This window comes from Podarcis muralis, chromosome 14, assembly GCF_964188315.1.
Source record: "Podarcis muralis chromosome 14, rPodMur119.hap1.1, whole genome shotgun sequence".
Classification (NCBI taxonomy): Eukaryota; Metazoa; Chordata; class Lepidosauria; order Squamata; family Lacertidae; genus Podarcis; species Podarcis muralis.
This window is the reverse complement of record NC_135668.1, coordinates 27,066,375-27,089,313: the sequence shown is the minus strand read 5'-3', so window position 1 is coordinate 27,089,313 and position 22,939 is coordinate 27,066,375. Positions and strand designations below refer to the sequence as shown.

The 22,939-nt window shown below is 48.0% G+C and overlaps 1 protein-coding gene across 1 annotated transcript in view; it reads left to right on the top strand.

Moving 5' to 3' along the window:
• Positions 1-4,305: 4,305 nt before the first annotated feature.
• Positions 4,306-22,939, top strand: part of IGDCC4 (immunoglobulin superfamily DCC subclass member 4) — an 85,475-nt gene continuing 66,841 nt past the window's right edge. The window contains exon 1 of the mRNA XM_028705647.2: positions 4,306-4,690. Coding sequence (XP_028561480.2) covers positions 4,633-4,690 — 58 coding nt within the window. The 5' untranslated portion in view covers positions 4,306-4,632. The remainder of the gene's footprint in view (positions 4,691-22,939) is intronic.

Genomic DNA, 22,939 nt, shown 5'->3' with positions numbered 1-22,939 from the left:
TGATGATGATGATACCTTTATTGTCAATGTACAACCTGTGTACAATGAAATTAACAATTAATTACAATGAAATTATTTGTGGGGCATAGGAATTCGTTCATTTCCCCCCCAAATATAGTCTGGCCCCCCACAAGGTCTGAGGACAGTGGACTGGCCCCCCGCAGAAAAAGTTTGCTGATCCCTGTGATAGGGCACCCAACGGTTAGCTATTTAACCTGAGTATTATTGTTGTATTTTATTTTTTTTACTCCCCAAGAAAGAGGTGCTTGTGGGGCTTTCTGACTCAGGTGCCAAAATAACGCGAATAGCCATGGCTGCTGTGGGTACTGTGCAGAAAGGGCAAGCCAAATTGTTGGGGAGGGAGGGGGTAAAAGCACTTTCCCTAGGAGAAAAGGTTACAACATTTCAGGGAAGGGCCATACACGACAGAGCACCTGCTTGGCTCTTGGTATGGCTCCTTGTCTGAAACCCTATAGAGCTGCTGCCAGTCAGAGTAAACAGTACAGCGTTAGATGGATAGGAGAAAAAACTCTGCTGTAACCCTAGAACCCAGAATCACGAGGCAGAATGGTGGGAGATTCAGGACAGGCAAAAGGAAAGACATTTAAAATTGTATACTCCATGGGAGCAGAGAGCTCTCTGTGTCACTCTGCAAGGCACCAGGCACTCCAGGCCATTCAAGGGTGGCTCAGCTCAATGGCAGAGTTTTTGCTGTGAATGGAGAAGGTCCCAGATTAAATCTCCAGAGACTTCTTCCTGAAACCCTGGAGGGCTGCTGCCAGTCAGTGCAGACAATACTGAGTTAAATGGAGCAATGGTCAGACTCAACATAAGGCAGCTTCCTATGTAGTGTATTCTTTCCTTGCTTTGGGGAAACTGAGGGCAGTGGCACAGGGAAGCAGGGACGAATCGCCACCCCTTCTTTAATCTACTTCACCGCTATTTGCCAATCCTTTGCATGCCAAATAAGTGAGCTTTTCACAAAGAGAAACCTATCCAATAAGCAAAGCAGAAGAAGGGGAGGTTGCATTATTTACATGCACGGCTAAAGGTTAAAACTGCCCCTTTTGTTTTTCAGAACTACCAGAAAATCAAAACGCCACAAAGTAGTGAGCAAGCTTTTGAGTCTGGCAGAACTCTTCATCATCAGGCTGGATGTTAAGCAAAGTGTGTGTGTGTGTGTGTGTGTGTGAGAGAGAGAGAGAGAGAGAGAGAGAGAGAGAGAGAAAGAGAGAGAGAAGAAGAAGAAGAAGAAGAAGAAGAAGAAGAAGAAGAAGAAGAAGAAGAAGACGACAGAGGGTGGGCTTGATATTGAAACCATAACGCCTTCACTGGTCAAAATTTCATTTTGTACTACAGCTGCAGAAGGGGCATGGTTATGGGGTTGTCATAAAAAATCAGAATTCTCCACCACCACTGGCCCAGAGTGCAAGCCACCCTGCATATCATAGCTGCTTTCTATCAAGTCAGACCATTGGTCCACCTACCCCAGTATTGTTGACACTGACTGGCAGCAGCTCTGCAGGGGCTCCCCTGCAGGAGACATTTTCGCAGCCCTACTTGGAGATTCTGGGGATTGAACTTGGAACTTTCTGCACACAAAGCAGACGGAACCTTCGTTTTAAGAGTCAGGTGCATAGGAATCATAGAAGCATAGAATCGTAGAGTTGGAAGACCTGATGCAATGCAGTAATCTTTTGCCCAGTGTGGGGCTTGAACCCATAGCCCTGAGATTAAGCATCTCACGCTCCACTGACAGAACTGTCCATCAGGAGTCCTACACAGGAAGCTGCGTCAGACCATGAGTTCATCTAGATCAATATTGCCTACACTGACTGGCAGTAGCTCTGGTCCCAGGTCCCAGCCCTACCTGGAGATGCTTCTGGGGTTTGAACCTGTGATCTCCTGGATTCAAAGCTCTGCCCCTGTCCTATGGCTGTTGCCAAATAAGAATATACAATTGCTACCTTAGGTTTGGCCATTCATGATTCTGATTTAAATAGGAGTCTAGGAAGCTGCCTTATCCTGGGTCAGACTGTTGGCCCATGTAGCTCAGTATTGTTGACACTGACTGGGAGCCTGCTCTCTGGGGTTTCAGATGGGAGCCCCACCCCACCTAGAGAATCTGGGGACTGGACCTGGGGCCTTCAGATGCTCTGCCACTGAGTTAGGACCCCTTATGGAACGGAATCTGTCTCTTGCCTTCTCCAGTTTTTGCTGCCACCCTTACCCTCTCACTCCCCCAAAGCCTCTTGTCCAAACAGACTTCTCTGCACAGCTTGCAGGGAGGCCAGACTGAGAGGGGGCTGGGCGGTGGCGGCAGAGGGAGGAGGAAACCTCCATGCCTAAGAATAATGCATCCACCACCCATCCTCAGAAGAGCAATGAGAGGTGGTTGTGCAGGCAATAAATATTTATGAGAGCCAGCATAATGAAATGAACTTATTATACATAAGCTCCCGGAGGGCATGAGCATCTAAAGGGCTGCTTCCCCTCCCTTTTCGCTGTACAGAATTGCCCTGATATCTCTTGAGTTGTTGAGCAAATTGCGTATTTTGTTGTTCACTTACATTATGCCTATTAAATGCAGCCAGCTGCTGCTCTTTGGCACGGCTGATCCAGACAAGACTTGTGGCTGCTGCTTGGTGTGTGTGTGTGCTAGCAGACAGAGTCTTTGGTGGTTTACTTCACACCCACACCCACACACTCACACCCACACACCCCTGCCCATCGGACCCAGTTGGGTTGGTAGGGTAGCAAGCTGTCAGATCACACAGACATCTTCTTCATCCAAGAGAACTTTTCTGCTATTTCAGAAAGGGCTAGTTGCACCTTCTTCACATATGTTTGTGTCCCCAATGGACCCAGTTGGGTTGGCAGAGTAACAAGCTTTCAGATCACACATGCATCTTCCTCACTCGATAACACTTCCCTACTATTTCAGACAGGACTGGTTCTACCTTTGTGTGTGTGTGTTTGCTTGCAGTTAGGGTCAGTGACGGTTCATTGTATCCTCACCCTTCCTCACCATAGGTCCAGTTGTGTTGGCAAGGTGGCAGGCTTTCAGATCACACAGGCATCTTCTTCACTCAGAACACTTGTCTGTTCCCCCCCTCCATTTTCCAATAGGCTGTTACAACTTAGCAAGTTACCAATTAGCAACCAAAGGAGTCCTGCTGAGCTGTATAGATTCCACATTGAGTAGACATTTACGCCAGGCACAGAATTATGCAGTTATCAGCTTCAAAACGCTTCTCTCCCTGACCTGGTGTGAATTTAAACGTGCATTTCTTGTTAAGCCTGTGCCAATAGGCTTGGAAGCATATGAGGAGCCTATGGCAGAATCAGAAGTCTGAGTGTCCAGCAGACTTCCTAGGGCCCTACACTCTTTTCATATACTTGTGATTCCTGCATTGCAGAGGGTTAGATAAGATGACCTTTAGGATCCATTCCAGGTCTGCAGTTATATGGTCCATATATCACTGTGCTATGTAATGCGCCTATCCAATGGCCTATCCAGTCCAGCATGCTGTTCTCACAGTGGGCGAACACATGCTTGACTGGGAAACTGGCAAGCAAGACAAACATAACAGCCTCCTCCCCTCCTGTGGCTTCCAGCAGCTGGTATTCAGAATCATAGAGCTGTAGAGTTGGGAGGTACCCTGAGGGTCATCTAGTCCAACCCCCTGCAATGCAGGAATCTTTCACCCAGTGTGGGGCTCAAACCCACAACCCTGAGATTAAGAGTTGAAGCCTTGCTGCCTCTGACTGTGGGGGCAGACGACCGTCATCGCAGGTGGAAGCCACTGGTAGCTTCGTCCTCCATGGATTTGTTCAATCCTCTGTTAAAGACTACCAAGTTGATGCCTCTTGCGGGAGCGAGTTCCAGAGGTTAACCACGCGCTGCGTAAAGTTCTTGTCCCTGTCGCGACTCTTCCATCATGCAGCTCATGCGTTCTAGTGCTCTGAGAGAGGGAGAAAAACTTTTATCTCCCTCCTTTCTGAATGCCCTGCATGGTTTTTATCTCTGGGTGCAAAAAGAAAGCAAGGACGGGGCGAGGAGAGAGAGATTCATTCCTCCTCTCTCGCCCGGCCAGCAAAAGCAGGGGGGAAAGCAAGGCTCCCTCTTGCCTTCTCCGTCCCCTTGTTTTGCGCTGGCAGAGAGACCACCCCCTTCCCAGGAGAGAGAGAGAAAGAGAGAGACCCATCTGTCTGGGCTCAGCAGCCTAGAAGAGACAGCCAAGGGGGCGCGCGCGCGCGAGGGACAGTCCAGGGGGAGCGGCCGGTGGGAGGTGGCGCCCGGGGCGTCTCCCTCGGGCACCGAAAGGGGGACTCGGCTCGGGCCGGGCGCGCGTGGTTGCGCGTGTGTGCCTTGCAACTCCCAGAGTCACCTCTTCTCCTTTTTTTCTTTTTCCTTTTTTTTTTTTGCATTCACACAAGATGGCGATGGAGGAGGGGAGGCAGCAGCGGCAGCAGCCCTTCGCTCGCGCGCGCGTCTAACCCTCGCGCGCCAGCTCCAACAGGCGAGCCGCGGAGCAGACTCCGGCCGCCGGGGTTGCTGCCTCGCTCGCTCGCCGCCACCTTCTCCTCCCGGCGCCCCCTTTCGCACACCCGGAGCTCCGAAGGGCTTACATGGCGCTAGAGGGACTGTTTGGCCTCGCGATTCTTGCCTTGACCTTGACCGTGGAAGGTAAAGACCCAAACCCAGGAGAGGGGTCCGGGGAGGGGGGCTGAGGGCGCTTGGCGTGGCTGGGCGCTCTTTTTTCTTCGTGGGATGGGGATTTGTGGTTGTATTTCCTACCCCCCCCCCCTTCAGCCTTGCTAGTCGGTCGGTGCAAAGAACCGGGCGCGGTGGAGCGCAGAGCTGGAGCTGGGCAGGGCGCGCGGGACCCCTCGGCCTGGGGCCACGCAGAAAGAAACGCGCAAATAATGGGTTGTGTGTATACGTGGAGAGGTCAGGCTCGCCGCTCCGTGGCTTCATCTCAGCCTCCAATCTTCGCTGGCGCGTCCACAATGGGCAGCGTGGTGGTGGTGGCCCTGGCGAGGGGGGAGGGTGCGCGCCGCGGGCTCCGGCCGTCCCGTTGCTCGGCGGGGTGACGAGCGCAAACAGGTGTGTGCGCGTTTGCACGTGCAATCCGCGCGCCGAATCCCAGGGCGGCCTCGCCTCGCCTCTTGCGACTGGTCGCCGGGCTGGCGTGGCCGGAGCTGCCCGCGCCCCACGCGGGGTGGGTTTGTTTGCTGGCTTACAAGGCGTCGTGGAAGCGGGACGCGCGCGGCGGGGAAAGGCTCCGCGCAAACGGACCTTCCTCTGGAGATCGGATGGTGCCCTTTTTGCTATGGCCTTGGTTTTTCGACAATGCCCCTCACCCCCTCCAAAAACACACACACCCGTCCTGCATACTGGGGTGGGGGGGTGTTAAAGAAAGCCTTGCAAAAAATGCGAGCTGGAGAGGGGAGTTTCAGGTACTTCCATGGCGACGTTTCCAGCGTTCAATGAGATTTGCGCGGGGGGTGGGGGATCAACAAACAAAGACCGCCATGCGGGCTTTGGAACGGGGTCTTCCCGGCTGTCCAACAGATAAAGGATCTGTTGGCAACGAGAGAAAATCACACCCACATTAGCCAGCTGTCTTGTTTGCAAGATGGCATTGGTGTTCACCGCCCGCCACCCTTTCCCATTCAGTCTTTGTCCAGGGTTATGATCGTGTTCGCCCTCCCCAGTACGTCCCTCAAAAGTTGTTTTCCTAGGGAACTTCTCGCCCCTGCCTGGCAAAACTGTCTCGGGGGCTGCTTTGAGACATCTCACCAAAGATGAGTGAAGAGCCTTCCCAGGCGAGTAACTCTGAAGAACCGCTGCAATGAGGCACTTGTAAGACTTAGGGAAAAGGCAGCAGGTTGGTGGTAGCCAGGCAGCTGCTTTCCTGATACTTTCAGATAGGGCTGGGTATGTCCCCTGGCTAAAACCCGGCTGGTCAGTATGGACAGTGCTAAGCTAGAAGGACCAATGGACTGTACCAGGCAAATCCCTGTGCTCCTGAGACAAGGCAGGTGCAGGCAAGCTGGCTGGCGACTTAACCCAAATCTCCCCCTGGTTTTCTACAAGACTTTCATAGAGGCAGAGTTGCAACTACTGCAGCTGCTAGTTGAGTTGAGTTGGAAAGCAGAATAGAGCAGCCTTTCATGAAATGGGTACCCTCCGTGATGTTTTCAGGGTGATGGGAGTTGCAGTCCAAGATTTCTGGAGGGCACCTTCTGCGGAAGTAGTGTAGACTTTCTGGCCAGGATGGAATGGGCAGAAGGTAGCCACGGCTGCTTCTGAAAACCTCAGGTGGCTGGCCAGTGGAGTGTCATTTGTGACACCTTTGTTCCATAATCCATGCAGTATAGAACACGCGGCTGGGCTCACTGGCATGAGCGGCCTGGAAAGTATTTGCTTTGCCAACGGATGAAAAAGGAACACTCTTCCATTCCTTTTTTCCTTCTCTGTAACTGGATTAGTTTTGAGCATGAAACAGCTGTATTAAAAATCCAGAGAATGTAATAAAGTGTCACTTAATATTTGGTTGAACGATTCTTTCATACAATCATAGAATTTCTAGAATGGGAAGGGATCCCGAGGGTCATCTAGTCCAACCCCCTGCAATGCAGGAATCCTGCTCATAGCTGTGAGCCATCCCTGGGTGGGCTCGAACCGCCAGCCTTGTGGTTAACAGCCGGACGCACTGACCCATCAAACTGTAAAGAGCAACTGATTCTTATTATTAAACAATTCCTGCAACTGACATACAGTTCAGGTAGTGGCTCCCCGCCCCCCATAAGCTATCTCAGTGCTGTGAAAAACCCCCAACATTTTTTTACCATGCCAGACTGTTGCTCAAAGGAGCAGGAGTGGTGAAAGAAGTTTGCAACCTTAATTTCATGTGAAATCAGCTGTCTGGCAATCTGCTTTCTGAAGCACTTTCTCCCTCTTCTGAAAGGGCTTGAGGCTTGGGCCAAGCAGGGAGGGCAGGGGCTTCAGGCAGGGAGATGGGTGAGGGACTGGGTGAGGTGCAAAGAGAGGTGGGTTCGGTCAGGTGTAAAGGGGGCAGGGTTTGGTGAGCTGGGGGGGGGGGAATAGGGTTGGGAAAGGGGCTAGCGAGTGGAGCAAGCAGGAGTGGCAGCCCCTACTGTATAGGATCAGGGGCTTACATCTAGGCATGCTAGGAAGCTGCTACCCCTTTGGACAGTGTTGGAAATGGAGTCAGGGAACCCCCGGGAAGAAGAGACTGGGGAGAACGGTGTGTTCTTTAGAGGCTGCCAATGGCCCATCCAGTCCAGCATCCTGTTCTCACAGTGGCCAACCAGACGCCTGTGGGAAACCCACAAGCAAGACCTGAGCACAAGAGCTCCCAAGGTTTCCAGCAGCTGATATTCAGGAACAATGCCAGAGCACAGCCTTTGCGACTTGTAACAATTAATAGCTCCATGAATTTGTCTTTTAAAGCCATCTACATTGCTGGCCATCACCGCCTCCTGTCAGAGCGAGTTCCGTAGGTTAACTGTGTACTGCTTGAAGAAGTCCTTTCTTTCAGCTCTCATATCTGGTGCACTTGCCTTTAATAAAGAGCAAATTTTCAAATGATTCGCAAGCAAATGATGTTCAAATTCTCAAATGAAATACCTCCTCTCCACTGTTAAACTTTGCTGCAGTTGCATTTAATGGGGGGAGGACTTCAGAGAGGTGATTGTCAAATGTCTCTCTGAAGTTCCTCACCCCTCTATTAAACAGCTCACCTGGACCACATGCTACCTGTTGCCTGCCTGCCTGCCATCATACTGCTGGTGGTGTGGCCACTTATTAGCAGCCATGTGTACTGCAGCATGACAACAGCCTTACATTTTTATGTATATAGGAAGACGTGTGTCTATAGTAGAGGGGATTTCAGGGCAGAGATGAGTTGTACCTGTTGACATTCCCCCTTGCACACAGATATGAACTGTTCCAGGAGCCCTTTGGCTTCTCTTTCTGCTGCCTCTGGATTATTAAAGGGTGTTAAATGTGGCCAAATGGGAGTCCTGCTTTCCAGATCAAACTGATTTGCAGCTCCCTCAAACTTTTCTCCTGCTGCTGTTTTGGTTAATGAAAAGTTCTGCTGTGGCTTTAGCTTAATGCAGGTCTGTAAATTGTTAACACGTTCTGTACATTATTCAGCTGGAGTTCCTTTAAAGAAACCTTTCTCTCATTTTCCAAGGTGTGCAGTATAAGGCTTGCAAAAGAGCAGGTTTTTTGCTTGATTTGACTAGCCTCCATTCTTCAAGCAGATAGGAAAGAACTTTCCCCATCGAGGCAGGCAACCACTAGGGCCTGGGACACTTTCTAAAAGCCCCCTTTCCCAACCCATCAAACACAGCATCTCACTGCTGTACTCCCCCACCCCACAATTCCACTGGAGATGTACACAGTCTTTCCTTATCCAAATTTCTGTTTGTGTAGGGTTGTGCAAGTTTTTGGATGCCACAGGAGTCTTCCTCAAGCAGGATGGAAAGAGGGGCAGTGGCTTGGGGGTGTGGAGAGCAAAGCCCAGCTGTAAAAGTTTCTAAGCCTCATAATTGTAGCCCATCAAACAGCCAGATTGTGCACGTGCATAATCAGAGGCAAGCCCCAGTAATTTCAATGGGACTTGCCTTTCAATAGGACTGCAGTCATATTCCTTGCCCACTCCCTCCCCTAAACAAAATCTTGTCTTAGCGTTCTGCATCTCTGTGGCTTGGTTTGGTTGCAGTTTTTAAGGCTTGCGCACATCTCAATAAAAGAGGCGAAGGAGAAATTTTGGCAGATGTCACTTGTCATGCAATTCTTTTCTCTGTTGCACAAGAGGTCTTTAACGCAGAAGTCCATAATCTCCTTTGTGTCAGGATTATTCAGATAAAAATCAGGCAAGCCACGTTATGTGCTGAAAACATAAAACCTTTAAGAAGTGGGTGGGAAAAGGCAGCTGAGGAAATATGGCTTTCGTTGTTTTCTAAAAATGCTTTCGGGGGATGGCTGTTCACAACTTGTGTCTGGATAAATATGATGATACTAGAAATGCATTTATAAAAATTATAACGACTTGCTAATAATCGGAGCAATAGCATTACTCATATAGAGCTATATATCATACTGCATTACACTTTCATGCATCTTCTTTCTTTTCTTTCTTTCTTTCAATTTCTTTTACTTTCTTTGCCCACTGAACGTTTTCAATAAACTATAAATATTTTTTTAAAAACTTTTCCAGGGGGAAGTGATCACTCAGAAGAAACACTATAAAAGATCATGTACCCCTTTCCCTCCCCTAAAAGTTGCCAGCGTGTTCCCCTGGCACACAGAAATTAAGCAGGTTCTCTTTCCCCCATTACTCTCCCCTCTGTACAAGGGAGGAAACCCTACTAAATTTTGCTGTGCCTCTCTTAAAAGCACAGGACTAGACCCAGTGAAAAACCTGGCAACCCTCCTTTCTCTTTTGTCATTCTTTTGTCATGTTTGCTCTCCCTAAGAGGGTCCCTCTCCACCTCCCACCCCCCTTGAAAACCTGAACCATATTGCTCGAATAGACTGTGCAAAACTCTGGGTGTGTATTGCAAACGTATAGTATTCACCTTTTCTCTGCTCAGTGCAGACTGTTCTGACTATAGCGAGGTCTCCTCTGTTGTGGATTTTCCCTGAAGAACTTGCAGAAGCACTTTAGAAAAAGAAAAGAGAGCGACATGCCCCGTTGGTTTCTGTTATGGCAGTGCGCGTTGCTTGCTTTGTGGTGGGGCTCCCGAAAGGGACAGAACCAGCTCTGGGAACCGAGAGGTGAAAGAAAGAAGCTTTTTCCCACTAGCTCGACAATCGGATTATATAATCCTCAATTTAGGCAGTTTGTATCAGGTTCCCTTTGTGAATTTCCTCCCTTGACTTTAAGGCTTTTTTTGTTCCCGGCGGATGCTTTTCCTCCCTTTCTCTTCACTCCCCCCCACCCCTCCCCACACCAGAAGCTGTTGGCGTCTGAATAGATTTAGGACCCTTTCCCTGAGAATTTGGGTCTCCCATTGTCTTGGCAGTCACATGCCTCTTGCTCGTTTTCCCCGAATGGTCACCTGCATGCAGATTTCATTCAGCTCCTTGCACAATATCATTTTGCAATGGCACACAGGCCTGCTTAAAATGCGGTTGGCTTTTTCGGGACCAAGTTTCTATAGAGAGATGGGCTGGCAGGGAGGGGGAAGTTTGAGGTTGGTGGCTTTCAGTGGCGGCTGGGAATCAAATTGGCTTGAGGTGGCAGTGGATGGAAATACTCTTTTTTTAAATTGTAAAAATAATTTTATTATTATTATTATTATTATTATTATTATTATTATTATTATTAGTTGTTGTTGTTGTTAGCCCCAGCCACTCTGGGCAGCTTCCAACAAATTATAAAGCCACAGCAAAACATTTTGGATGCTGTTTGTTCAGAAGAAGACAAAATGAGGGACTTCACATGCTCAGAATAAATTCATTGAATTTGCTGCCCCCGGGGTAGGCTGATAGATTAGCCTTTCCTAACCCGTTGTCCTCTCAACATTTTAGACTACAACTCCCATGGCTGGGCCTGATAGGAGTTGTAGTCCAAAACATCTCGAAGGCAGCGGGTTAGAAAAAGGTACTGTACATCAATTTCGGCTTGATGGATTCTTGAAGGCAAGATCAATATGCTTTGCTTGGTAAGTAGAGACTCCATGCTCAGAGGCAATGTACCTTGGAATACCAGTTGCTGCAGGTGATGCACCTGTGCACAGAGGAACATCCCAGGTTGCCTTACACCAAGTCAGACCTATTGGTCCAGCTAGATCAGTGTTGTCGACACTGACTGGCAGCAGCTCTCCAGGGTTTCAGATTTCAGACCAGGAGCTCCTCCCAGCCCTTCCTGGAGATGCTGGAGATCGAATCTGCAACCACCTGACTGCAGAGTGGGTGCCCTCAGTGGCCAGTGTGGTGCCTATTGAGGCTGCTCCAGCCTGCTTACAGTCTCCTTCCCTGCTCTTGACGTTTCCCACAGCAGTGAGCCCAGCCGCCCTGGTTCATATAATTAAGCAAGTATTTAATTGCACAGTAATTTGTCTCTGGCCTGCATCCCAACGTTTTTCCTTACTCCATATTTGCATTACAGAGGGAGAACGCAGCAACTTAACGAGAGCATTGTTGTTTGGGTAGCGAGTTAATTTTGTGCTTTGGGAATAGAAAGAGGCTATTTGGAGAACTGAAATGCAACTTGGGCAAAAATGCCCAGGAGAGGAGAAGAACTAAGTTGCATTTCTGCCTAAGTATTCAGTGATATACTTCCTTTGAATATGGAGGTTCTCCATGCTCACACACAAAGCACCCAAATGAATGCATCATCCATGGGATTCCCCAACCCTATTTCCTTCTCCCTTTATTTAAAGGTTTGTTTTTCCTCTATTACAACTATTCCAAATCTATGTTTTGGTCCCAACAGAGGCTCCCAAGTCAGTTTGAAAATAGAGATTTCTCTCCTGCCAATATGTACGGTATGTATGTAAACAAATCTGTTAAACGCATACCCCCTGCAAAAAAGCCCTCTAAGTAGTTTACAAAGAATTTATAATAAAACATTTACATTATCAATAAAACAAGTTAAAAACAGGTGTTTAAAAATGTCCAGAAGATGATCAAAAATCAATAGCAGCGAAAAAAGAAATACATGTAACTTCTCTGTGTCTGGAGGGGTTTTCCTGAACACAAATGCTTTAAGCAGATGATAGAAAGAGTGCATTGAAGGTGCCTCCCTGGTGCCAATAGGCGGGGAGTTCCAAAGTGTAGAGATGCTGCTGCACTAAAAGATGGATTTATTACCAGTTTCGAAAAATTCCAAGTTGGTTTGATATGAAATAGTGCCTCACAATTGCCCCTTGCACCAGATCTGCCTCTTAGCACCACCAGGTGTCCAACGCTGCTGAAATCTTACAGAATCCTCATACAGAACTATCTAGAGAGCACTATGCTTCCGGGAACTTGGCTGAAGGCAATCTGTCCAAATCACACCCAGAAGAAGGTGTGTTGGGATCTACTGGTAGAATTTTTGAATATAGTTCCTTTTCTCATTAATTGATGGAGAATGGTTAACCCTCACCCCCCCCCCAAATATGTCGGAGAAATTTTCAGCATAGTACTAACTGGACAAGAATTGTATGGAAAAGAAGACTGCTGTACAAAGGATTGGACTACAAGGAACTGTGGGAGGGATTCCCGGCGGGGTAGCTGTGCTAGCAAAAATGGCATTCTTGCAGCACCTTAAAGACTAACACGGCATTCTTGTTGATACGCAACAGTGCTAAAAGCTTAGGCAAAAATAAGTGTAAACACGCCTGAGACAAGCGCTATGGCAGATGGCAGTAGTTCCACTTGTTTTGTGTGCAGAAATGTTGTCTGTTTGAAACGGAAATAAAAGTACATTATATTTAGATGAACACATTGATAATGGCATAAGCTTCAGCCCACCAAAGCTTATATCTTTCTATATGCCTAAAAATGTAGGGCTGTCATCACGCAGCCCACATTAGAGGATTCACAGTCCCTCGTGACAATCCTGGATTTGCATGAGGTCAGGTTGAGGGAGGGAGCAAAAGAGAAGGTAGTTTTTCATACCTTCCAACATTTCTCTGATGAAAATGGACCAGTTCTCGTTGTTTTGTACTGTCCCTCCATCATCCCTGATCATGCTTGCTGGGACCGCTAGGACCTGGAGTTCAGTAACATCTGCACAGCCACAGCTTAGCAACCTGACTGTGACTTATCTAAGATCTTTCTCTCTCTCCTTTGCCTAGTTTAAAAAACAAAACAAATTACTTTTTAAAGAAAAAAAACCCAGGATTCTCCTGCAGACCTTGGACTTCTGCTCCGTCTCCAAGGACCCCCATCCCTGCTCCTTTCCTGGATGATTCTAAGGCACATCACAACTGTGCAGTAAGTGTAGTGACAGTGCATGGAGCATAGCAGGGGTGGGTGGGTGGGAATCTTTTCTGTGGCTTTTAGACACCTTTGGAAGGCAGGTGTGCCTATGTGCAACCCTGTGCTATTTCTCCCACGCCTAGGGGATTTCCGCCTTCTAGCTGATCTTTAAATAGGCAGTCAATAAATAATTAAGTTAATTGGTGTGGCCAAACAGGCCATTAGCTGCCTTAGCAGATTGTTTATTTTTATTTATTTGCAAACCGGTTATTGAGATTTCGTGTGCAGAGAGTAAAGGGCATGATTTGGGGGTGGCGAATGAGATGTGCCCTTATGACAAGCTGTGGGAGGCAGGGCACCTGCTTGGCATGCAGAAGGTCCCAGGTTCAATCCCCAATATCTCTGGAAAGGCTCCTTTTCTGAAATCCCAGAGAGCCTCTGCCAGTCATTGCGGACAATATCGAGCTAGATGGAAAAGGGTTCTCTCTCTGGTTCCAAGCAATGATTAGATGACGCTGGCACCAATTTGAAATTCACTTTGTTGCATTACTTTCTCGGTGTTTCGGTTGAATTTAGAGTCCTCAGTCAGATGGCTTTGTCAATTGCCAAAGTGGCCTGTATGGCAAGCGAACCAAACACAGCCCACTAGCCATGCCTGGGAAGAACCACTGTGCTTCTTCTGAGGCTCCAACTCAGAGGCTTCAGAGTGAAGCTGATTGCTCAGAGATACAGTGGTACCTCAGGTTACACCCACTTCGGGTTGCAAACACTTCGGGTTACAAACTCCGCTAACCTGGAAGTAGTACCTCAGGTTGAAAACTTTGCCCCAGGATGAGAGGGGAAATCCCGCGGGAGGCCTCATTAGTGAAAGCACACCTCTGGTTAAGAACGGTTTCGGGTTAAGAACGGACCTCCGGAATGAATTAAGTTTGTAACCCGAGGTATCACTGTAGTGCTTGTAAAAGCAGTGGTGGAGGGGAAAGTCTGGCTTTTTAAAAGAGCTCTCAGGCCTCTCCCAGGCAGAATTGTCACTCACTCATTGTTTCCCAAATCCATTTATTATCTCTTCAATGGTGCCCATCTCTGTTTGCCTTCCACAGTAAGAAGATTCTAATATGTTGGAGAAGATGATGCTTTAGATTTCATAATTGGGGTGGGGGGGTGGGGACCCTGAAGTCTACAGATCACTCCCTCCCACCATTTGTTGCAAGTTCCTTCATGTGGAGCAGGGTTTTCCAAACTTGGGTCTCCAGCTGTTTTCGGACTACAGCCATACATAGCTAGCAGGCCAGGAATGATGGGAATTGTAGTCCAAAACAACTGGCAACCCAAGTTTGGAAAACACCGGTCTGGATGGTTTGAGAACATGGGCGCAGCCAAGATTTTTGTTAGGGGGGGCAGGACTTTTGTGGGGGGTGGCAGAGCTGACATGATTGGTCAGTTAGAGTATTTCTGTTGTTTTACTTGATCAGGGGGACAGCTGCCCCCCTTGGCTAAGCCCATGTTTGAAAAGGAGGCTAAAACCTTGAATTGCCAAACCCCAAGACCTGATGGTGTGGATAGTGTCATTATATGGTTTCGTCACTAGGTGGCAGTGAACTCAATTGTGTTTGGGTGGAGTCAGGACTTGTCTGTTTGGTTTCGTTAGGGAGACACCATAAAGTTGTTGTCTGTTGTTCTTCAACCTAGGATCCCCAGCTGTGGTTAAACTCCAACTCCCATCATCCCCAGCCAAGCTTAGTGCAATTGTCAAGGGAGATGGGAGTTGGAGTCCACCAACATCTGCAGGGACAGAGGTTCCCCACCCCTGCCTTCGAGAGATCTAAATTTTGGAGCAAAACAAACCAACTTGTGTGCATTTTTACATTTCAAACACATGCAGTACTGTAGTGTGCCAGAAAACAGATCCAATGGAGCTTGGTAGGGGCTTCAAATTTCACAGTATCATTTTTTTTTATGGCATTGGCAAAGCTGAACTAATAGGATATTTGGGAAAGAGCAGAGGATTGGGGGCTGTTTTTTTTTTTTTTTTTCCGCATGAAGAATTTGCAAGAAAGAAAAAAGAAGATGTGATTTGGATTGTCCCAGTGATCCGAGCAAGACTTGTAATTCTCTCAGTTTTGGAAAACGAGAGTGATTATAGACCAGCAACTAAGAAATAATCCAGAGCTAATAAACTGTAAGCTCAATTAATGGTAATCCCTTTCCAGCGGCAGTGACAGTCTGATGAGCTCAGGGCATCCCCCAAATCTTGTTTGGATGGGGCAGGGACTAAGTAGTCACTAAAGCTCCAGGAAGGGAAGCAGTTTGGATGTCTATGTATTTATTAAAATACATACCACTATTGATTAAAAAAAAATAGAGCATCTTACAAGAATTATACATCAAACCTTATGATAAGTTAAAAACAGAAATTGGCTGTTATGGAAAGATGTCTTTTTTACTTGCCTGCATAAGCCTAATTGGGATATAAAAGTTTTCAGCAGGTGTGTAAAAGTTGGCACGGGAGGCCTCTGCTGAATCTCTGTTGGCAGAATGTTCCACAAGTCTGGCCTGATGACACAACAGGCTCAGTTTCTTGTTGTTGTCAAGTGAGCCTTGTCCACTTCGAGGATGACCCACGACACTCCTGCAGATGATGTCAGTGATCGAGCTGGGGTAAGAGTGTCAGGCAGTCCCTGAGGTCCTCTGGACCTCATGTCTACTTCATCCTATGTGGTCATTGGTAACAGATTCAAAGTGGCCAGGGAGCAGTTTTCCCATGGGGGATGGTTAGGGAAGGAATTCTTGATTCAACCCCTGTCGAGTGGTTCAGTCGCATTGGGTGTGGAGCCTCGGGGGCACAGCAGGGGATCACAGAATTGTAGAGATGGAAGAGACCACAAGGATATAATCTAGTCCAACTCCCTGCAAAGCAGGAATCTTTCACCCAAAGTGGGGCTCAAACCCACAACCCTGAGATTAAGAGCCTCCTCATCTACCAACTGAGCTATCTGGCTAGAATGGAGTGTGAGTGTTGGGGTGGGGTGACGAATCTTAGCATCGCACAGGTCACTGCTGAAATTTGAGACCTGCTTAAGGAAGCTGGATGGGCCAGCCAGGTGGAGATGTCAATTGCCAACCTGACCTCCAGAAATCTCCATGTGGTCGCAATTGGACCTGTGCCAGTTGCAGAACACGCCTGGTGCCTGGGAGATTTTGAACACTGGTTCAAGGTTCTTGTGTTGATACCCAAAGCCCTAAATAACTTGGCTGCAGGATACCTGCACATGAAAGACCTACATTGGCTCCCAGTACATTTCCGAGCACAATTCAAAGTGTTGGTGCTGAACTTTAAAGCCCTAAATGGCCTCGACCCAGTATAACTGAAGGAGCATCTCCACCCCCATTGTTCAGCCTGGACACTGAGGTCCAGTGCCGAGGGCCTTCGGGCGGTTCCCTCACTGTGAGAAGTGAGGTGACAGGGAACCAGGCAGAGGGCCTTTTTGGTAGTGGCACCCGCCTTGTGGAACGCCCTCCCATCAGATGTCAACAAGATAAAGAACTATCTGACTTTTAGAAGACATCTGAAGGCAACCTTCTTTAGGGAAGTTTTTAATGTTTGATGTTTTATCGTGTTTTTAATATTCTGTTGGGAGCCGTGCAGAGTGGCTGGGGAAACCCAGCTAGAAGGGCAGGTATAAATAATAAATTATTATTCTTATTACTCAAGGAAGGCCTGAGTCTTCATGTCCCAGCCCCATTGTGGAGAGCATGGAAAGGAGTGTTGTTTGTTGTCCCCATGTTACAGATACCCAACTGAACTCAACGAAAAATCTGGCTTTTAGTGTCGCCAGTCTCATGCCTGTGGAACGCTCTTCCAGCAGAGTTGCAGCAGGCACGTCCTCGCTTTTGACTTTTGAGAGTTTCCTCAAAAAGTTGAGTCTTTTTATACTTTGTTGCTTTTAGATTCCCCCCTTTTCAATTATCCAGACACCTTAACATTATCTGCAATTATTTTTTTAAAATGGTGTTTGATGCCTTTCCATTCTACACCCCCTGATATTTTATGACCAAGAAATGCTTTTTAAATAAAAATAAATAAAATGCCCCTGTGTGTCCCTAGTAAAAAACAACAACACACCAAATCTCCAAATTCTTCAATGTAGGCAATATATTGGTCTGAAGGGAGGCTTCCTTAGTTTATAAAGCAGGTTCTTTTGCAGAGCTGAGTAGTGTGTATTGCATAGACTTATTTTCATGGGTTGTCAAGGGGGTGGGGCATTTCCCACCAAGGAAGAGATTAGGATCTCACGAAATCAGGCCTTGGGAGCTCCAGGGAGGGAAGTAAAAATACCCTTTATCTCTGTTTTGCAATTGGAGCTGGAAGAGGCAAAAGTCAGCTTTTGGGAGGTTCACAAGGCCACAAGATGTGCTCCGTGGAAATGGCTGGGATGGGAGTGAATGCTCCTCTTTGGTCAGGTCACCTGCCTTCGCCCTGTAGTTGCTGATTAATGAGGACTTGGCAGATTTCGCTCTGTGCCCTTGATGGCATGTTCCATGACCTGGAATGACTTGGAGAATCTTGACTGCTGAGCTTCCAGTAGGAATGGGGAAGAGGGAATGCCTGTGACTCAGAGGCAGAGCAGCTGCTTTGCATGCAGAAGGTCCCGGGTTCAAACCCCAATGGCACCTCCAGGTAGGACTGGGAAGAAGCTCCTGCCTGAAACCCCGGAGGCCTTGATTGAACCTGGGACCTTCTGCATGCCAAGCAGGTGTTTCGCCACTGAGTTCTGCTCCATCCTCCTTGCATGAGGTTACTCTGCAGTTTCTCACCAGGTGGGCAATCCATTGTTAGATGAATGTGAATAGCTTCTTAAAATAATCAGGTTGCCGATGGGCTGGATTTGCCATTTCTTGTGCTGCCTGCCTGAGATGGCAACAACAAGGTCTTTGTCCCCAACAGGGGGCTTCCACATGGCTGTCATGTAGGTCAGAAGTTGCTGTTATTGTTATCATGGTTCATTTGATTTTTATCCTGCCCAAAGGAGCCCAGGATGGGCATAAGGCATATTTTTATTTTATTTTGTTCTATGATTTTGAACAGAATTTGTATACTCCTTAAGGACTCCTGACCATTAGGACCAGTCGTGGCCAACTCTGGGGTTGCGGCGCTCATCTCGCTTTATTGGCCAAGGGAGCCGGTGTACAGCTTCCGAGTCATGTGGCCAGCATGACTAAGCCGCTTCTGGTGAACCAGAGCAGTGCACAGAAACGCCGTTTACCTCCCCGCTGGAGCGGTACCTATTTATCTACTTGCACTTTGACGTGCTTTTGAACTGCTAGGTTGGCAGGAGCAGGGACCGAGCAACGGGAGTTCACCCCATCACGGAGATTCGAACCGCCAACCTTCTGATTGGCAAGTCCTAGGCTCTGTGGTTTAACCCACAGCGCCACCCACGTCCCTTTGTATACTCCTTAGCTGTGAGTAAAACCTCGAAGCATTTGACAAAAAACAAACAATAAAATATGCGTTAAAATGATAATTAACAGTCAAAGTTAAGAGGAAATTTTTAAAACATCAAGATGCAATTAAAATCATCATAATTAAAATTTCAGATCAAAACGCCTGCTAGTGTTTACATAGATTCCTAGGATTTCTTGCAAAAATGTTTTTAGCAGGTTTCATAAAATGCACAACAGAGGTGCCAGCCTGTTGTCAATAGGCTGGGAGTTCCGGGGTGTAGGTGCTGCCACACCAAAAACTGTGGCACGAATATTAATAGCGTGGAATGAATATTATGTGGTGTGTGTAAAAGTGCCGCAGATCAAAGCGGTCAAGTTGGCATATATGGGGTAAGATGATCCAGCAAGTAAACTGGTCCCAAGCTGCTTTATGTATATTAACAGCAACACATTGAACTCGGCCCAGTAAGAGATTTGCAACCAGTGCATGGGCAGGGGTGTTGTATGTTGACAAGGTCTCACTTCTGTCAGCAACCTTGCTGCAGCATTCTGCACTACCTGCAGCTTCCACATCGAGCGCAAGGCAAGCCCCACAAAATAAATAATGCCACATAATTTAAAACCTTGCAAAAATGTAACACCAATTAAAAACACATTTTCAGTGTTGTTCACAACAACTTAGGGAACTGTAGCCTGCCTCTTCCTAATGGCAAATCTGCTGCTGAGCCAGCAGCCTTTGAAGGTAGTGGCGGAAGTTTTCTCGGACAGGTAAGTAGCCACAGCCCAGCAGCAACGCTGACCGAACCCCTCCAGGCTTTGAAGTCATAAGCAACTGGTTAATTTTTTAAAAGCCTTCAATGCCCACTAATCCAAATCAATTTTCATTTCTTTCATAAAGCTCAGGCTTTTGCGTTGGGCACCCGCAAATAATTGCAGCTAATTTGTTTTATTTTTATAACACCCATAATTGGGGGCGGGGGTGTGTGTGATTTTGATGTCCTGGCAGCCATGTTCCCTTTAGTGAATTCTTAATGGAAAGATCCATTAAAGTCAAAATGGTTTTGGGCACTGGTTCAAAAGCCAGATGTCTCTGTGTGTTCTCGAAGAGGGTTTCAGGCCATCTGCCGATCTCAGATATGTCACCCAAACAAGTGATACCGTCATTGGATTGGGGGAAAGGCTTGAGCTGCCCCCACCCAGCATATATTTTCTGTGCCTGCCAGACCCCCTGGGAATTCACGTACAGACCAACATGACAAAAGCTCGCTTGCCTCACCCCAATTCCAACTATTTAGAGTAAGGTTTCCCAAACTTAAGGGACACGGGTGGTGTTGTGGGTTAAACCACACAGCCTAGGGCTCGCTGATCAGAAGGTTGGCAGTTTGAATCCCTGCGACGGGGTGAGCTCCCGTTGCTCAGCCCCAGCTGCTGCCAACCTAGCAGTTCGCAAGCACGTCAAAGTGCAAGTAGATAAATAGGTACGGTGGGAAGGTAAATGGCGTTTCCATGCGCTGTTCTGGTTCGCCAGCAGTGGCTTAGTCATGCTGGCCACATGACCCGGAAGCTGTATGCCGGCTCCCTCAGCCAATAAAGCAAGATGAGCACCGCAATCCCAGAGTTGTCCGTGACTGGACCTAACGGTCAGGGGTCCTTTTACCTTTACCTTTTCCCAAACTTGGGTTTCACTTGTTTTTGGACTACAGTTTCCACCATCCCTGAACACTGGTCCCGCTAGCTAGGGATGATGGGAGTTGTAGTCCAAAAAACAGCTGGAGATCCAAGTTTGGGAAACCCTGATTTAGAGTCACGGACCCCTCAAACAAAGTGCAAGCAGGCACACGTGGTTTCGCTGGCCTGGGGCTGATGGGATTTGTAGTACCGCCACATCTGGAGGGCAGCAGGTTGGCAAACGGCTTCTTTAGGGTCTCTGGCAGAGAGGGTGACTGAAGGGCGGAGTTAGCATGCTCACCCCTGCCCCCTTCATGTTGATTTAACTCAGAACTTGGCTATGGAATGTGCAAGCAATATCCAGTCCATTATTCAGCAGAAGACACACTGGCACTCTCAGCTCTCCCGCGCATTATGTCACTCGTTTGACCCTTGCACCACAGAGGCTTCTGCAGAGCTCCGGTTTGAAAAATTAGCCACATGGCATGTAAGGAGTGCAGTGATTAAATGCCCCCGGTGCTCATCTGTAAGTGTGAGGCGTCATTTCACACCACTGAATCGACACAAGCTGAAATACCTCATGGCTGCGCATGCGGTAAGAGAAAATCCGTGGGCTTCTGACGTGCCTGAAGGCACTTTGTGGCCAGGGTTTGGCCGGACCAGAGGGCCTCCTGAGGAACCCCCATGCAGCATGAGAATTTGGGTCATCAGTTGAAGCCATGAAACTCCTTAGCAAATGGGGCTTTTAACAATGCGTTCATGCGCTGTCGCATCAGATGTTTATAGAGCACGATTCACTTGACGGGTCTTTGCTCTTTAAAGTCATTGGCATCATTTGCAGGCGTTTGAGGCTTGGCCCACTTGATCCTTGTAGATGATTGGCGCCTATTAACACACTGGCTTCCTGGTCTGCTGCCGTTTTGGTTATAGGCCTTGCTGGGTGCGTAACTTTTGGCTACCGGACACCACCTCTTTGCCAAAATCGCAGAGTCCAGTGCCAATGTCTGTGCTCCTCTGAATGCACAAATGATCTGATCCAGGCTTCTGAATAAGCTGCACACCTGTCTGTGGTGAATGAGAGTCACTGCCAGTCGGAAGCTTTCATGTCCTGTGCATGCTCTGATTCTGTCTTGGAGTGGCTCCTGACGCTTTCCCCCAGTTCAGTAGGCTAGAGGCAAACTGGTGAGATTAGGGCACATTATGTGGTAGACAAAATTTGTAGTCAGTCTGTTAGTTGGATCCCAGATACACCACTGGAAGTATCTTCTTCTTACCTTGAAATTGGGTCACCCTTGCTGAAACCTGAGGCACTTCCAGACGTTTGTTGTTGGGCTCTGCAAGGTGCACATACGTAGTTTTCTCCAGGGAGGCTGGCGTGCCCAGAAGCAGGAATGGAGCTGGCTGGCTGGCTGGCTGGCTGGCTGGCATCCAGGCCCAGCGAGAGGGACCTGCCTGCGCAGTAGCAGCACGAGCTGTCCAGGAAAACTCATTGACTGGTGCCAAGGATTGGAAAAATGATGTCAGCGTTGGAAGGAGGACGGGCTAGCCAGCCCTTCTGCTTCTGCTCTCTGTGGAGTGCAAAGTGTCTGAGGGGGTCTGCTTAGTCTCTGCCCCTCTTTTTCGTTCCTTTTCGCTGAGTAGATATTCCAGGCTCGATGGGTTGCTTCTCTCAGCCACGGAAGAATGCCTTGGTGCTGGAATTTGCAAGCGCTGTGAGGAACATGGATTAGCCAGGTTTTATATACATTGGGTGCCTTTACATACATGCAGGTCAATTGTAGAGTTGGAAGGGATTCCTAAGGATCATCTAGTAAAACCCCCTGCAATACAGGAAGAAACCCCCCCCCCCCATTTTTTCATTTATTGCATTTATATACCACAAGGACCCTGTCAGGTAGGTTGGGCTGAACAAATGGGACTGGTCCAAGATCACCCATTTATACCCCCATCTTCCTTCAAGGAGCTCACAGTGGCATTTGTCGTTCTCCCACTCCTAATTTCATCTTCACAATAGCCCTGCGATGTAGGACAGTCTGAGAGATGGTGACTGGCGGTCCAAGGTCTGAGTGGGGATTTGAATCCTGGTCTCCCAGGTCCTCCTAAAGCAGAGACATCACCTTGCCAACAAAGGTCCGTATAGTTAAAGCTATGGTTTTCCCAGTAGTGATGTTTGGAAGTGAGAGCTGGACCATAAAGAAGGCTGATCGCTGAAGAATTGATGCTTTTGAATTATGATGCTGGAGGAGACTCTTGAGAGTCCCATGGACTACAAGAAGATCAAACCTCTCCATTCTTAAGGAAATCAGCCCTGAGTGCTCACTGGAAGGACAGATCCTGAGGCTCCAATACTTTGGCCACCTCATGAGAAGAGAAGACTCCCTGGAAAAGACCCTGATGCTAGGAAAGATGGAGGGCACATGGAGAAGGGGACGACAGAGGACGAGATGGTTGACAGTGTTCTCGAAGCTACCAGCATGTGTTTGACCAAACTGCGGGAGGCAGTGGAAGACAGAAGTGCCTGGCGTGCTCTGGTCCATGGGGTCATGAAGAGTCAGACACAACTAAACGACTAAACAACAACTCCCAGGTCCTCCTAGTCTAGCACTCTGACCACTACACCATACTGCCTATGTTGATTTAGACCTTTGTGATCAGATGGAATAGATTCTAGGGATGGGGCACCTTTTTGGAACAGTGACAAGGTGTCTACAAGATCCAGGTCCTTCAACCTGAATATCTTGTGCAGAAAGGGGATAAGGTTTTTTTTTTTGGGGGGGGGGGGAGAAGCGCAGCACAGCTTCTCACACCAAAAGTCTGCATCGAGAAGACCGCAACACTCACCTCTGAAATAATGGCCACTATGATGGATTG